At 41.7% G+C, this 17,481-nt stretch overlaps 1 protein-coding gene across 2 annotated transcripts in view; it reads right to left on the bottom strand.

The window, feature by feature from the left end:
* The window catches only part of ADGRB3 (adhesion G protein-coupled receptor B3), a 703,006-nt gene that overhangs the window by 392,238 nt on the left and 293,287 nt on the right, over positions 1-17,481 (bottom strand). For both annotated transcript variants that reach the window (XM_084826875.1, XM_084826876.1), the window contains 2 exons: positions 14,651-14,752; positions 14,089-14,195 (listed from right to left, as the gene is read on the bottom strand). In XM_084826875.1, the coding sequence (XP_084683001.1) occupies positions 14,089-14,195; positions 14,651-14,752 (209 nt within the window). The remainder of the gene's footprint in view (positions 1-14,088; positions 14,196-14,650; positions 14,753-17,481) is intronic.

Genomic DNA, 17,481 nt, shown 5'->3' with positions numbered 1-17,481 from the left:
ATTTCCGGGCCCGATTCAAAGTGCTGGTGTTAACATTTAAAGCCCTTAACGGCTTGGGGCCAGGTTACCTGAAGGATCGCCTCCTCCCATATGTGCCTGCCCGAACCTTAAGATCATCATCAGCGGCCCTTCTCCGTGAGCCCCTGCCAAAGGAAGTGAGGCGGGTGGCTACTAGGAGGAGGGCTTTTTCTGTTGTGGCACCCCGGCTCTGGAATGAGCTCCCTAGTGAGGTTCACCTGGCGCCTACATTGTACTCCTTTCGGCGCCAGGTGAAGACCTTTTTATTTTCCCAGGCATTTTAGCTTTCTAAATTTTTATCTTTGCTGTTTTAAATCTGTATTTTAAACTCCTGTACTGCTGCTAGGTTTTATTGTGGTTGTATTGTTATATTGTGGTTTTAATGTTCTATATATTTTAAATTGTTTTATTGTGTGTTGTTTGGTTTTAGTTTTTGTGAACCGCCCAGAGAGCTTCGGCTATTGGGCGGTATAGAAATTAATTAAATAAATAAATAAATAAATGAATGACCTATTTTGTAAAACAGTACACAATGTAAAATTGAAACCTAAAGGACAGTAAACAACTACTTCATTTCCAGTTACTATAGTTACTGAAAATCAAAGCAGGTTGATAAGAGTATAAAAAGTCTCTAAGGAATTACCACACACATGAATTGTAAACAATGTACCTATACTTTCTTTGTTACTTTCACAGATTGATTATCTGCAAATGAAATTTGGCATGGCTTCATTATTGATTTGACCTGGGTTCTCCAGCCTAAAGACCTTAGGACCAAGCTACATGTGATGCTAAATGCATCAGTGGAAGTTGCATGTCTCTCTACTGGGTGGGGCAATCAGATTGCAACCACAGTGAGATGAAAGGAGGGGGTTATTCCATTCCCTCCTGCTGGAGTCCTGTAGAAAATTCCACAACTCCTCTTTGCTGGGGGTGGGGGTGGGGTGTGCTCCAGCTGGTATCAATAGGGGCTTCCCTTCTGAGCCAAACATCAGCTGGAGGGAATTTTTGACTAGGCAGTGAAATTAGAGGAAATCCTCACATGCTGTGGACCCAGTTCTGATCAGCCCCCCACCCCTTCAGCCGCTATTTCAAGTAAAAGAAAGAGACAACTTCAGTGATGCGTTCAGCAAGACGTGTAGTTTGACCCATCAAGACAAAATGAAAGGATGTCCTAGGAGCAGCAGTACATAATTTAGAATTTTTTTTAAAAAAAATCAGATGCTTTTCCTAATGATCTCTGGACACTTTAAAGAAGAGGAGCTATTTATGTGCAAAAATATGTTTGATTCTTTTTGTTTGACATCTGGTAAAGTTTTGGAGAAAATTCATCCAAAAAATGGAACAGTGGCATTTTACCTTATTTGTTTTGATTCATTCTAATGTCACTGGGATTCCACCATGCTCTGTACATGAGCTTCCAACAGGAATCCCACTGGCCACTGTTCAAGACAGAAGCCTGGACCTGGACTAGATGGATGTTTTATATATTTATTTACTTACTTACTACATTTTATCCAATCATCCCTCCAAGAATCAGAATACATGGCTCTTTCTTCTCCACATTTTCCATCACAACAGCTCTGTGAGATGCCCTATTCCCTCTTGTTTTCCAAATTGAAGTAGGTTTTCCCATTGAGAATATCTCCAGGAGTGCAGCAGTGACCCCTCATATTACCACAGTAGTGGGAACACTCAATCACCTTAGGTAACCTGCTTTTAAACTTTTAACATATCCCCCCCCCCTTCTGTGCATATTTACTCAGAAATAAGAAATAAATCTCACTCCCCTGCAGTGAAGGGTTTTAAGGCTAACTTTAGTAACTTGCCCTAAAGCCCTCTTTCACTTCTCCGATTCTGTCTGAAATCACTATTGCAATGTTGTGCTTCTTTAATATTCTGTAATCCATTTCTGTAAATGTTACGTTATGTTGTTATGTAAAGTCCCTTCTCCACTTTATTGCAGTAATGATCTTTCAGGTTTTCAGGGGCTTCTCATTGCAAGCAGGGAGAAGGAGAAAGGGAGAAAGGGGTGTGTGGATGGGGGGTGGGAAGCAATAGGCGAAAGTGCACACATGGGGAAAAATGGGGTGGGGGCAATAACTCTGCAGCAGATTGCTGGAATGTGGTGAAATTGGGGTAGGGGGAGCTCTCGGTAACCTTCAGATGCTCCACACTGGAGAATTCAGGATTTTGGTTTCTTCAGGGAAATCTGCACACAGGGGGAAAACTAGTTGCTCTCCATTCATGATGCAGTAGCAGCGGGAAGCCTGGACAGGGGCGGGAAACAAGCCTCTCTCACTGGTTGAGCAGCCCCTGCCAGTTTGATGATGTTCAGTTCTACTCCCTCTACCTCACCCAGAAGTATGTTCCTTTCAAGTGCTGAAAACCAGATTTTAAAGGTATGGTACATTCGGCTTATCTTGCTTCATGTGCCCCTGAAGGACCAAAGCCGATTCTATGAAAATCTGGGTAATACTCTAATGCGCTTCTCATTCCATTGGTGTGGAGATCCCCACCCCACCCCGGTCCCTGCTCACAGTTTGGTTCATTTCCAGCTGGCCTGGGAGGACAGGGGCAGTACCAGCTCCACATTTTGGAGTGCCCTTGGGTAAGACACCCTCAATGAGCCCCCTCCTTCAGTGAGTCTACCTTCTCACCCACATTGTCCCCAGCTTCTATTGCTCCTCATCCTCTTTCTTTTCATTGCAACCATTTGCTTGCTTGGCAAGCAGGAAGCCAGTGAGAAAAAAGGCAGTAGCATCTACTGCTCCTCCTTACTACAACCACCATTGCCTGAGTCAGAGCAAGAGGCAGGTGAACAAGCAGGTTGCAATGGTGAAGAAGCGGAGCAACTCCAGGGGATTCTTGTCAGTGGGCTTCTGCTGGGCTGTGAGCCCTTGGCAAGTGCCCAACCATGCCTACCCTTGACACTGACCCTTGGCCAACGCCAGTGACAAAGGCTGCTCCTGATCAAAGTGCCTAGAAACCATCAGGGTGGAGTCTTGTTTAGGAGGTGTTGCTAGGGACAACACTTAGTTTTGGATAAGATGCCATTTGGAATGTGTTTTTGTATTTCTATCACTCTGCCTTAGTATGAATTATTAGTGGATTGTTTAATTGTAGCGTACATTTATTCATGAGATGTTCTGATTAGTGTATTAATATTTGTATTGCTATTTAAATTTTGTTATGTCTTGTAATTGTTAGTGAAGTATCTTGAAATGTTGCTATATTATCTTCCTCCTTATCTGTGTTCCACAGGCAGTTGAAGACGTTTCCCTTTAAACAAGCATTTGGTTCTGTTGTTGCTTAAGTTTTATTTAATTATTGCTAGTATGGGTTCTTCATTTCTTTGTCTTTGCTGCTGCCTTTAGGTGGTTGTCAATGTGGTTTAATTATGGTTATTGTTTTTATGCTTATTACATTTTGAAAACTGCTTTGAGCAGGTCCTTGTTTGGAGGGGGAAAGTGGGGTATATATTTCTTAAATAATATAATAATATATCATGTAAACTTTTCTGATTTTGTTGTGAGCTGCTTTGAGCATGGTTTACCATGGAAAACTAGCATACAATTAAATGGAGGATGATGATAATGAGTGGGGATTCAAAATCAGGTCTCCCCAATCCTAGACACAGTCCTAACCACTATACGACACTAACTTTATCTAGAAAACATTAGATTTAGCATTTTTACAGTAGAACACCAGCTCTTATGTTCTTATGAAACGAGGGGGCTGGGGACAGATGAGGCTAAAGACCAAGGCAAGGGGGCAAATGAATGTGGACTGGATGAAGCAGAGCTAAGGACGGTGAAAATGCAGCACAGTTTCCAATAGGTTAGCACTCACCTACCCATTTGGCTGTGGCCCACTGTTACAACCATATTTCTTTGGTTATACAACCAAATTATACATTCCCATAATTTGATGGACTCCTCCTTGGCCACTATTTAAACATATTAACCAAAACTATATTTTCACAGCTAACTAGTAGACTTGGGGATCTATTATTAACTCTCAATAATAGAGAACAGGGCTTTACCTTTAAGAGTTGTATAGAAAAGGATTGTTGGCACTATGACCTGCCACACTGTAACTACCACTTTCTCTCTTGTAGGCCGAGCAGCCCTGTCTTCTGTGGCATCTATTTACCCTAACTTTTCTGCTTTAGTGCCAAAAAAGCACAGTATGTGAGAAGAAATAATGCTGCATCTTAAACTCACTAGTAATATAGATGGATGTATGAGAAGCTTTCCTCATGAAATATAGCACTTTCATATAGAAAGCTGCACTGTGCGCATGCAAAATTCTAAACAGTTTTAGAAAATGGATTTGTGAATATTTTATGATCTAATATCATATAATGCTTACCAACCCTTTCTGCTGTGGAAGCTGTTTTATGGATGTGACTGCTAATGCACAATGTTTTATGTCTTTGTTGCCGGTGCCATTTAGCAATCATAGCATCTACAGGTGCGTCAACTCCAAAAGCTCAACTGCCCCTATAGCTTTAAGGCCTAGGAACACATGATATTAAATGTATCACCTGCAGCGTCATGTGACATTAAAATAACAACAACGACAACAACAATAATAACAACAATAATAGTAAGCCCTGTGTGTGTCTGTCCATTTTGAATCAGAACTGCAGCTTACAGGGAGGGGAGGTTTAATCCTTCTCCGCCATGATCCTGATAAAATTGCCCCCTCGCTGCAATTAGCGGGGGGAAAAGCTCCCATCAGCGCCAATGGAAGCTTTTAAATTCTGTGGCTAATTTGCTGTGCAGGGGTGATTTTTTATCAGGATTGCACTGAGGAAAGGAAAGTTAAACCTTCCTTTACAGCATTTATATGATTTTTTTTTAAGTCTTGCCTTTTAATACTGCAATTACCTATGATTAATTCTACTGACACTGGAATGTTGTGTGAAGAATTTGCCTGCTGCTGTTGTTTAACCATAAAGGTAAAAGGTAAAGGTGTCCCCAACCAGTCGTGTCTGACTCTAGGGTGCGGTGCTCATCCCCGTTTCTAAGCCGAAGAGCCAGCGCTGTCCGAAGACGCTTCCGTGGTCATGTGGCCGGCATGACTGAACACCGAGGTGCATGGAACGCTGTTACCTTTCCCGCCGAGGCGGTGCCTATTTATCTACTTGCAATTTCTTGCTTTCGAACTGCTAGGTTGGCAGAAGCTGGGACTGAAGACGGGAGCTCACTCCGTCACGCAGCACTCGGGTCTCGAACTGCTGACCTGCCAGTCTGTAGTTCAGCGTCTTAACCACTAAGCCACCGCGGCCCGTTTAACCATAGGGCATGTCTTTAAGCTTTTGTGCTCTTTCTCTCTATATAAAGTACGGTGACAAGAGGAAGAATCATAGGGTAGGAGAATGGGGACTCTGAAAGGCTTGGGTTTGTTTGTGTTTTTTACAAAATATTTTGTGACAGACATCATATAGCCTGGAGTTAAAACAGATGGGTCTTCTTATTCAGGGAACTAAGTCTGGGGGTTATACACACTGAGTGTACTTCAAATGAACTCTGTCTTCTACATTGTACCATTAGCACTTTCATATAAAGACTGTTGAAAGTCAGACAGATGATAGATAGCAGTCGGACTGGGCAGATATGTCAGTTTTGCTTTTCCCCACATTTGAACTTCTTAAAATCCCAAGTTCTTTCTCTCCCAAATATGAAGAACTTTGTAAATTTTAGTACATTCTTAAAAATGAACTGAAATGAAACCGGCTAAATTCAACAGGTACAGCTATTTCCAGCATGGAGAGGACCGTGTTGTACCTGCCTGCCATGTAGCTGTTAAAAGATGAGGAGTCCTGATTTTATTACCTACCTGGGAATACTTACTCCCAGAGACATATCTCAATTGATTAAACTAAAATTGAATGAGATCGCACGAGATATAGATAATGGGCATCGTCAAAGTTGAGTTTGTGGGGTAAAGTTAACACACTAAAGATTAATATACCTCAGACTGTTTGTGTTATATGTGGGATTGCTCTACTTATACCTGGCAAATATTTCAAAAAACGTATTGCTTTGTTTCATAAATTTTGGGTAGGTTCCTCTCTACCATGAATATCTTTGAAACGGATGCAACTCCCAATTAAAGAAGGTGGGTTTGGTTTTCTGGACCTGGCTTCATACCATCAGACCTACTTATTGACCTGTACTAAATTTTGGTCTTTTCCTGTCCAGTTAGATTTTCCACCCTGGTCAGTTCTGGAATCCTTCTGTTTGGATCCTCTTTCCAAATGGATGGCACTAGGTTCTCAGCATATTAGAATAGACAATCCCCCTCCCACAATTCCAACTGTTAGAGAGGTGTGGCATATAATATCATGTTGATTACACCTTGATCCATTCTCTTATGCTCAATTGACTTTATGGGGAAATCCAGCTTTAAAAATGGGAAGAAAATGTTTCATGGCAGCCATGGATGGATAAGATGATCTTTACCTTGGATCAATTATTGGGTCCAGATGACGAGTTTCTGTCATTCTCTAATCTGCAAGCTAAATACAATTTACCTGTGAATATGAATGGCAACACTTGCAACTGCAACACTTGCTGGAATCTAGATTTGGTCTGGTTGCTTTTACAGCTTCAGAGTCTCCATTGTCATTGGAAGCACGGATAGTGGCTGATCAGTCATATTGACCCACAATTAAATACTTGTCATCACTAAATAAATATGATACCAAGAGTCTAAGACAGGAATGGAATAGAGAATTGGAATGCCCCATTTTGCCTAAATCAATGGATTGTGGTTCTAGCAGCTGTACCTGAAGTATCTATGTATCTTAGGCTCTGCCTTATTCAGCAAAAAATCTTTTTGGGTTTATTGGACTCCACAAAGTCTTTTTAATAAGGGTTTGTCTAATTCGCATAACTGTTGGAGATATAATACACCTAATGCTTCTCTTATTCATGTTTTGGCAATGCTCAGTAGTCAACTCCTTTGGGGAGGAGGTCATAATACAGATAAACTTTGTGCTGGAACACTTTTTAATATTGAATGATGTACATGTTCTTCTAAACTATTTACCAGTTTCTTAGAAATATATGGTCAGCACAAATGGATTTTCTGGGCCCTCTGGACAGCCAAAAGACTGATATTATAACATTGGAAGGATAAATGTTCACCTACTATAATGCAATGGACTGAAGACCTAACAACGTTATCAATATTTGGATGGGTGGTATGTAGGCGCCTCTTGCAAATGGATGAATATATTGATATTTGGTCTGCTTTTCTTGAAGCTTATGCATAATACCTTGTTTTGTTTTGTTTTCCAGAATGTTGTATTTAATGGAATATTGATATTTCTATGCATGTAATTTCTTGTCTTTTCCCCCTTTTTCTGCACAATTCCTTTTTGTTTTGTTTTGTTAAAATCACGATAAAATCACAATAAAAATATTAATAATAAAAAAGAAGAGGAGTCCATCAGAAAACAGAGGTGATGACCCTAATTAAACACTAACATGGTTGAATACACAGGGATTCAAACAAATACTTTTAAGAACAAAGCACACAAAACTCTTGGCCTGGATGGACAAATCTGTCAATTTTGGTCACTCCCACATTCAAATGTTTTAAATCTCAGGTTCTTTTGTGTCAAATATGGAGAGCTTTGCATATTTTGGTAAATTCTTATCAAAACCAAACTGGACTGAAATTTTCACCCATCCCTGGATGGCAGCACCAACTTAAATCTGAGAAACCAGAGGATGTCGAGGTGTGAACTTTTCAGTGGCCAGAGGGTGCAATTTCTGAATTTTCCTCCACTCCTGTCTATCTTTATGCATCTTGCCATCACACACAACTTTATTGCAGGGATGCTAACTCCTGACTGGTTCTTTTAAGCCACGGGTAGGCAACTTCAGCAGGTCTGGGGGACATCTTTTTCTCTTTCCCTCTCTTTCTCTCTTTCACACACACACACACACACACACACTCACACACATGGTGCTGAGATTAGATAGATAGATAGATAGATAGATAGATAGATAGATAGATAGATGAAAGTGTACATAGCAGCTATGGAGTGCCAAAAACTTATAACTTATTTTGCCCCGTTTGGCTACCCGTAGTCATTACAGATACCATCACCCCATTTTTTTCATGATTTTTGGTCAATTTGGGGCCTTTAGGTTGTGTGTTGCTTATCCCTGCTTTAACCACTTAATTAGAGGATGAAGCCTAGAGAATTATGCTGTAATATAGGATTAACACTGGCTATTAACAGAGACATCACCTTGACGACAAAGATTCGTATAATCAAAGCTATGGTTTTCCCGGTAGTAATGTATGGCTGTGAGAGCTGGACTATAAGGAAGGCTGAGCACCAAAGAATTGATGCTTTCGAACTGTGGTGCTGGAGAAGACTCTTATGGGTCCCCTGGACAGCAAGGAGGTCAAATCAGTCCATCCTAAAGGAAATTAACCCGGAGTGCTCATTGGAAGGACAGATACTGAAGCTGAAGCTCAAATATTTTGGCCACCTAAAGCGAAGAGAAAACTCTCTGGAAAAGACCCTGATGCTGGGAAAGACTGAAGGCAAAAGGAGAAGGGGACGGCAGAGGATGAGATGGCTAGATAGCATCACTGATGCAATGAATATGGACTTGAGCACGCTCCGGGAGAGAGTGCAGGACAGGAAGGCCAGGCGTGCTATGGTCCATGGGGTCACAAAGAGTCGGACACGACTTAACAACTGAACAACAACAACAACAACTATTATTATTATTATTTCACCATCAGTGTGCATGGCACTTTACAGGGCATAAGAGGACCAGTTGCTGTTTCAAGGATCATACAATCTAAATGGCAATTGTGTTGCCATGTTTACACTGGTGTTTCCTGCAACAAACACAAACTGTAGACAACAGAGATACATCGTTAAATGCCCCTGTACACAAGCCTACTTGGGCACATTTATCTGAAGCTTGTATAAGATAAACATCTTTGCCATACCCTTAGCAAACATGGTTACTATGTAAAGCCTGGAGCCACTGTAAATAATAATCCAACACTGATAGGTTTTGTTCTGCATTAAACCACTGGCACTGAATGAATGGACAGAGGTTTGTTTGGGCAAAACTGAACATGATGCATTAGATCAGTTATAAGATCTCCTGATTTTTCTTCTATACTTCAAAGCAGCCATGGGGATCTGATAACTGGATCAAGGAAGTGGGATGGAAGTGGGTGACAGAACTTACCCTTTTCTCCAACCAGAGGGTACAATATGGGTCTCTGTATTCCCCTCACATCCAGCAAAGCTAATAATATCTGTTTGAGCCAAGACTGTTTCCTAATCAAATTAAAACATCCTTACTGCTGCATTGTACTAAAGAAAATGATGCTGGTGGTTCAGAGTTCTGATATACTTTTAGGACTAATTTGGCTATTTTACCATCTTTATTTTGCTCACCAGAGTAGAACAATTATAAAATAAAATCCAATCCAAACACAGTACCTGTTTTGCAATCAGAATTACACCAACCAAATTAAATCATACAAATCTGTCTATATTATTTTTATGATGGCACAACTGGATTTTTCCTAGGGGTGTATATTCTCCCATCCTCCTAATAGGTATCTTTGTGCATTTGGTGGTGCTTGGAATGCTTTGCTTGGGCAGCACTTTCTTCAAAGTTCCAGTATTCTTTGTAAAGGCACCCAGAAGATACAGATAAACAGCTGTTGGCATAGCAAAAGGCAGCAATAAGATTAAGAGTTTAAATACATGGATGTGTTAATGTGCTACAGCTGCTGCTTGCTGAATGCCTAACCAAGTTCCTGAAGTAGCTAAACTACAGAAGTCTCATTTGCCTACAAAACCACATGCCACAAACACTGTTACTCTTTAGGATTCCACAGAACTTGATCCATGTTTATATTCACGAGGCTTAAATTGACTTTGACCCTCTTTCTCATGAATGGCTAATTATTATTAATGCAGAAAAGAAAGCAGAAGAGAAGCAGCTATAATACGAATGACCATTGCAGTCAATGTAGGTTGTATTTGCATTATAAGCTGACTGAAGCAACAACTGTGTTAGGCCTGAAAACACTCCTGGTTGCTTTTGCTACAAATTATCAGTGTTACTCTCTGGAATAGAGAAGAGAGCACATTAAGCACTTGGCAGGGAATGACTTAGTACTGGTTGACAGATGCTTTTAAAAATGAAGTATTCAACTGCAAGTTTACAAGTTGGTTCTCAGTTAAGCAGAATGGGATGTGCGGGGGATGCTCTGGAGCAAAGGCCAGCAGCAAAAAAAATGAGCTTTTGTGGGAAGTGGAACATTATAACTCCACATTCGAATCTGTTTAAAATAAAAAAAAATTTTTTTCCAGCTGACTTCTATAATAAACTGTCTAGGAAAAGGAATAAATTGTGCAAGAGGAAGTCTTTCATTCCCAGCATTGGAGCACTAATTTCAGTGAGAGAGAGAATGTGTGTGAGGGGGGCGGGGAGGACGATATGTAGCCCTTGTAATATAATTTGGAAAAAATTGAAATCTGCTCTAATGAGCTGCAGCTGAAGCAAATCATTATTCACCTCAGACTTCTTTTGATCAAATTACATTTCATCTCAGCATTTGCAATAATGTGAGGGAAGAGTGGAAGCAAAATTATGGCCTGAACTTGTAAGGACCACAGAAATCCTGGTTATATGAGATGTATGTATGTATGTATGTATGTATACATATAAAAATAACTGAGCACTTGTTGCTTTCATGGTTCTCAATGTGTTAGATGGAGATATGCCTTTGACTGAGGAGAGTTTTCTACTCCACGGAAATGTTGTGAGCAATCCTGCCCTCCCAGATTTTCAGGAATTCATAGAACCATTGGGTTGGAAGGGGCCTACAAGACCATCAAGTCCAACCCGCTGCTCAGGGCAGGAAGCCTGATTCCCAGGCGGTCTCCCATCCAAGTACTACACAGTTTCCTTTCTCATTTCCTTTCTAATTTCATAGGGAAGTGGACATTGTGGGGCAGTTCTGATGTAACATGCCCAGCTTAGTAGACTATACAAACCATGAATGGGCATGGGCTGTGTGCTCCCCGCTTACTTTGGCTCCCCCCCTGGCATGCTGGTTTCAGTGCTATGACTCTAGCTTTTTAAAAAACCCATTACATCTGAAATAGGGAGCTATGATTTAAGCCATAGTGGTAAACCAACATTAAGGGCGCAATCCTATGCATGATTAGACAGAAAAATGACCTACAACTCCCAGCATGTCCCAGCCAGCATGCTGGGTTGTTGTAGGACATTTTTCCATATTATCCCATTTTTCCCCAGGGCTGGCTGGGGCATGCTGGGAGTTGTAGGACATTTTTCTGTCTAATCATGCATAGGATTGCACCCTAAACCACTGTTCCCTTTTGAATGTTGTGGGGGTCTGTGGTGTAAAGAGCCCAGGATCACAGTGCTGAAGCTGGTGTGTGAGGGGAGGAATGAAAGAGGAACTTGCAGTGCTAATGCTTGTTCCTGGCTTCTTAAACCATGTTTAGGAAGCTGGGAACATTACATCCCCAAAAGCTCAATATCTATGTTCCTTGCCCTAGAAGACAAATTCCAAAAATTTGCAACAACAATAATGATAATTAATGATGATGATGATAAATAATAATAATAATAATAATAATATACTTCCTGAATGGCAAAATAAAAACGGTAATTAATAAATGTTTCCTAGTGTGGCTTTCAAGTGCCTCATGCCAACAGAGAATTTAAATGGGAGTTTTATTCTCCATTCATCTCTTGTAGGTTATTTAGCCACTAAACGGACACATGGCTGGTGAATATGCTCCCCATTTGCTACTAAGAAATAGCATATCTGATTAAGGCTAAAGCTGCATACTGCCTACGAAACTGGTGATGGTGGGCATTATTATGAAATGTTCAGAAAGGTCAGTTTTTGTGAGAGACTAACAATGCAATCCTATACCTGTCGACTCAGAAGTAAGCCCCATTGAGTTCAATGGGACTTATTGCCAGTTAAGTCTGTATAGGTGTGCAGCTGAAGTGTGTAAGTGTGTATAGGATTGCAGCTGAATGCAGTGGAGACCAGTGGTTCCAATTTCGGTGGGGTTGTGAATCTAGTCTGGGTTTCAGTCCGAACCAGCCAGACCTCTAAAGCAGCTATTCAAGGCACTGAGCCCATTTTGGGGACAGGGTTCAGTGCCTTGGATAGCTCCTCTAGAGTTCTGGCTAGTTCGGACTAAAACCCAGAATGGAATCACAGCCCCACCGGAATCACAGCCACCAGCCTCCACTGGCTGAATGGCATAAAACTCTGAAGAGCGTTGGGCGGGGTAGAAGGTAGTAAGCGGGTCCTATAGCTTTATATATTCCACAGCCATGTGCATGTTCTGTAGGAGTTCTCACATAGTCCACTACAATCCTGTAGTGGCCCCAGCTTGCCATTACAGCCCTTGCCTAAGTTAGTATCAGTCGAACTGAAGTGCAAAACAGAAGGCATGATCACCTAGGCCGGGTCTACAGTCCATGTCATATCGATACGATCCCATCACCGTGACACTATATCCCTGTTGCGCGTTTATCCCTTGTAGCACACGCAAGGACATCTGCTGTGGTATTAGGGATCATATGGAATAAAAAGTAGGAAATAATGCTACAGAAGCAGTATATGGAGTGTGCGTAATGTTCCCCAGCAGTTATTAGTGCACTTCAGGACCAGTAAAAAGCACTAGTGTAGATCTAGCCCTCGTAATGTGTTCAAGAGAAACAGTGAATTGACTATATTTTAAGTCAAAAATTAAAAGTAAAATGAACTTTTTAAAAATGTGTGCAATGCCAATTCCACGTGTTAGGGGACTTTGGGGCATGCCCATTCCAAGTGTTAGGGGGCCCTTCTGCCTCACTACTGTTTACCCCTGCCAAGTCACTCACCCACTTCCACTGAGCCCAATCCAGGTGGCCGCCCAGAACGCAAATGTTGCTGCTTCCCCTTCCCCTTGCTTCTGTCACTGCTTGTTCCCTCAGAGAGGATGGTGACAGCGAGAAGAAGGAACAGCAGCAGGGCAGGGAGGTCTAGAGGTTGGTAGTGGTCTACCTGCAGGGGCGGGGGCCTCAGGGGATTCCCCCCCCCGCCATCATCCTTGGTTGTGTGATATGTTGAGCTCATAATAGTGGCAAAGAAGTGGTCGAACACATACCTGCATTAGCACCTCTCTGTGAACTGTTTAATACCACCAGTATTCATGGTGGCCTTGTGAAAGCTGAAAAAGTATCAGGAAAATGCATCTTGGGGATGAAAACAAGGGGAATGTCTATGAGAAATGTGCCTTGGATGTACTTACTTAATTTGAACTACTTATATACCACTTGATATTTATATACCTCTTTTTGCACTAACGGGCAGTAATGCAATCCTTGCAAGAAAAGAATTCAGAAGTACATTTATACTGAGGGAAATTAGTTTGCATGTCATTGGATTTTGAAAAAAATAGAAGAAGAAAAAGCTTTTTAACGCATTCAGTGCATCTACATATGAAGCTCCCTACTATTTCTCATTTTGTAATCTCCACTGGTAATTGTACACTGTCCTAGCTGTGCCCCAGCCAAAGTGGAACATTTGAAGAGAGAAAGGCACATCAGTGTCACTGATTTATGAGCATGCTATTAAAGTGCTGAATGAGTTATAAAGTGTCCTTCTGTAGCTCCAGTAAATCTAGCAATATATTCACAATCATGTTCCACAATAAACCTAAATATGCTCTTTGCCTTCCACTCCCTATAAACATTTTATAAAGGGAATAATAAAAAACCCAGAATTGTGCAATGCTTTTTAACAGTAACAGCAACTCTGATGGTGGATAAAAAAAGAAGAAGAAAAAAAAGGTAGGAGGCCAATAAACAGCATCTATATGGTTTTACGTTTTCATCTCTCCAGTCCTATTCCTTTTCCTTTTACATCAGAAAGTCTGACTGGAGAGGAAACAGTTAATCCCATTAAGGCCGATGTTTAGCAATGAATAAATGGAGCAAGTACTAAAGCTGGCTTTGCACCTACTGAATGCTGCAAGTGTCTGTACTCATTTGATATGCATCTAGCAAAGCTAGGTTGTTCCCAGAAGGCCACTCCATGAAGACTGAGAGAGCAGCGTCTGCTAGTGGTGCCTGTGAGTCACAAAGAACAGAGAGAGAGAGAGAAACATTTATGGAACAGAAACAACAGTCAGCATCAAAGAAGCCCGTTCCAAATAATTCTGTATTCTTTTCAAGCACACACACACACACACAAATACAATTTCATGCAAGGAAGCATTAGCACTCATTCAGGAGCCATTCAGGCTTCTCTGCAATGCTTGACCTTTAAAGCATTCTTTAATGTGAAAGAGTGCACCGCAATTTCTAGCAAACTGGCTAGACTGTATCAATTAGTGTCATTACTGTTTAATACACTGGGGTGGGGTGGAGGAATGTGTAATATACAGATTAAACACATTTCATCTAGACAGTTAGTTAGGATTGGGGAAACCTAGATGAAAAGTCAGTCTCAAAAATTATATAAGGGTGGAAAAAAACTGTTATTTGATAATAAACATGCAGGCTGCATATAAAACAAACAGTACCTGTAGCGTTAAGAGGACACCGATTGAATGCCAGGTCCCCTGCTGGGGTCCTTTTCCAGACCATCGATATCAAATAATCCTCAGGACATATTTCATAAGGTGCTGTAATTTAAAAACATGGAACATGAATATAGGCTGCAACAAATGTACATGCATATGTATTAGATTGAATCTGTAGCCTTAATCCTGTTTATTAAGAGTTCATCCTCATCTGCTTTTTGCACTGGGAATGCTTCCACTCTGATGCTGACGTGGTTTGACTACCTACGGTTTTCCTAAAATAACTTTGTGGATGTTAACAACCAAGAGTCCTGCAGCATTTTGAAGACTAACAAATGGTGTTGTAGTGGAGCCAAGATTTGCAGGGTCAAAGCTCTGGGACTTCTTGATTAGCAGGACAATGATATCACCTGCCTCCACCACCACCCCACTGAGGTATCCTTGTTCCCTCTGAGCTTAGCTGAAATCCTCACTGTACTGGGAAGGAAATGGATTTTTCCAGCAATAATATACTGTTGTGAGCGATCCCTGTTGTAATGGAAAGTATTTTGAGGGTGGCCTGGTGTTGAATAGGCGACTAAGATGCATTAGCTTTACCAAAGGCCTGCTCCTGGTGGAAATGAAAACTGCTTGAACTGGTATATTGATATGCATCACCAACAGTACCTGTATTATGGCGACTGTCATGATGACTGCCTGCAATTCAAAATTTACCACTGTACCGCTGCTACCAAATGTTTTTATGGCATAAGCTTTGGTGGATTAGAGGAGTCCACTTCACCAGACTGTAGCCCATGAAAGCTTGTGCAATGATCAATTGACTAGTCCACTACAGGATGCTTGGGATGCTTCCAGGTGAGGATTCTATCGCACCTTTAACCTGCCTCATTCAGGGAATTTTACAGGGGCTCCAGAGGTTGTCTTCAATTTGTAACCCTCCCGTGTTTCACCACCACTTCCTGTGTCTTTTTTCTTACCCCCCCCAAAAAAGAAGTCTGCTAAAGAAGAAAAGATGGAATAACTACACAGTGCCTTCTGATTGGTAGTGCTAGGAGCCTTCGATCTGGAAGCAGCCTTGGTTGTTTTTACAGCAACAGACTAGGGATGGGCAAATTAGCAATTTTCACATTCATCAAGGCTCTCCTTTTCCCACCCCAACATTCATTTTGCTTCATTCTCACTCGCGTGGGTTCCCCCCTGCAACAGGAAAAGTGTACAATTTCAAATGAGAAAAAAGTGCACTTTTCCAAGTGCGCACCCAAATGCATCATTTTCCCCATCATTAATTAAAGCATGAAAATGAATGTGTCCTTCAAGGGAAATGCACAATTTAAATTCTGCATTTTCCCCAAAGGATGCATTTTGTGAATGTGACTGCAAGCTCAAGAATGTGCGAGCTTTTTCCAAAAACTGCGCTCACATTTGGGGTTGCAAGCCAGGTCACTTTCATCACTTTTTTGAACATGAATGAAACTTCCATATATCCCTGCAACAGACACACGTGGCTATCCCTTTGGAAGTTTTCACCTAGAAATGTTGGACGCTGTGAAGGAGCTAAAGACCTCTTTCAGGGTTTCTTAGGGAAACATGGCAGCTACACCAATGTAAACCAGGTTTAGGTTTGTAGTATAAATATTCCTAATTCTATCACTCCCTCTTTTAATAAACTGGATAGCTAATGCAGACATACTGGGAGGAAAAACAGGGGAAAGGAAAGGAAATTGGAGTGGGACACACTTACTACATAGTGTAGCCCCCTGTCCCCCAATTATACAGTAAAATCTTGCATTTTTATAAAGAAGCCCTCTGCCCTCCATATGCTCCCATGCTGGTGGGAATGGAAAGCCATGTCTGCATGCTGCTCTTATGCTGCTAGCAAACACTAGCAGCAGAAAGCAGTGCGGATCCCCAAACTCTCAGCTGGACAGGACTGGCAGTTAAGCTAAAGGGAAAGAAGATGCTTGCCACTCGCTTACCTTCAGGCTGGTTCTTATAGGAGTAGAGAAGACTGGGCTTAGAAGACACACAGCTGAGGGTGTGCACCCTCTGAGCCCAACTCCCACCTACATGATCCTTTAATCAGTGCGTAAGACAAGCCACTACTATGGCATGAGGGCCAAAGGGGGGCATAATAACATGTATTACATGGAGGGAGCAATTCTATGCAGATAGGCGGCCACCTCCGAACTCAGAGGCAACCGCCGATCCAATGCAGGGCAGGAGAAGCAAGGAAGGGATTGTTCTCTCCATGCTTCTCCTGCCCTGCATTTTCGGCTAGACAGCCAATTTCGGCTGTCTAGCCAAGGGACGGTGGAGCGGGGGAGGAGGCTGCCGGACGACACATAGGATGTGTTGCACCAGCATTTCCGCCCTCCCCGCCCCATGGGATGCCCCGTTTCGGCTGCTCTGTGCTCCTCTTGAGAGCGTGGAGCACAGGGCTTTTTTTACATGGGGGGGGGGAAGGTTGGTTCTCTGGGAACCAACCTCGGAGCACAGGCTCTGAGGTCGGTTCCTGGAAAACAAGATATCCTATGGCTGTCTAGCCACTGACTAGCGGCCATAGGATTGCTCCCTTAATAGCTTTTTTTAAATAATGATATTTTAAAAGTAATTCATTAGGTGCATTCAAGCATTATATATATATATATATATATATGTATATGTATATATGTGTGCGTGCGCATGCGTTCATACAAATAATGCACTCTTCTGCTGCAACTTCACTGGGCCATAATTTTGTTAGTTGCCATTTTTTATGAGAAACAACTGTGGTTACTTTGACCATGTATTTCTCACCATAAGGTTATTAACAGGGCATGGTTTGTGGAAAT

The sequence above is a fragment of the Heloderma suspectum genome, chromosome 1 (assembly GCF_057233095.1).
Source record: "Heloderma suspectum isolate Gila_16-S chromosome 1, 16-S_ref, whole genome shotgun sequence".
NCBI lineage: Eukaryota > Metazoa > Chordata > Lepidosauria > Squamata > Helodermatidae > Heloderma > Heloderma suspectum.
This window is presented reverse-complemented; position numbering and strand designations above follow the sequence as displayed.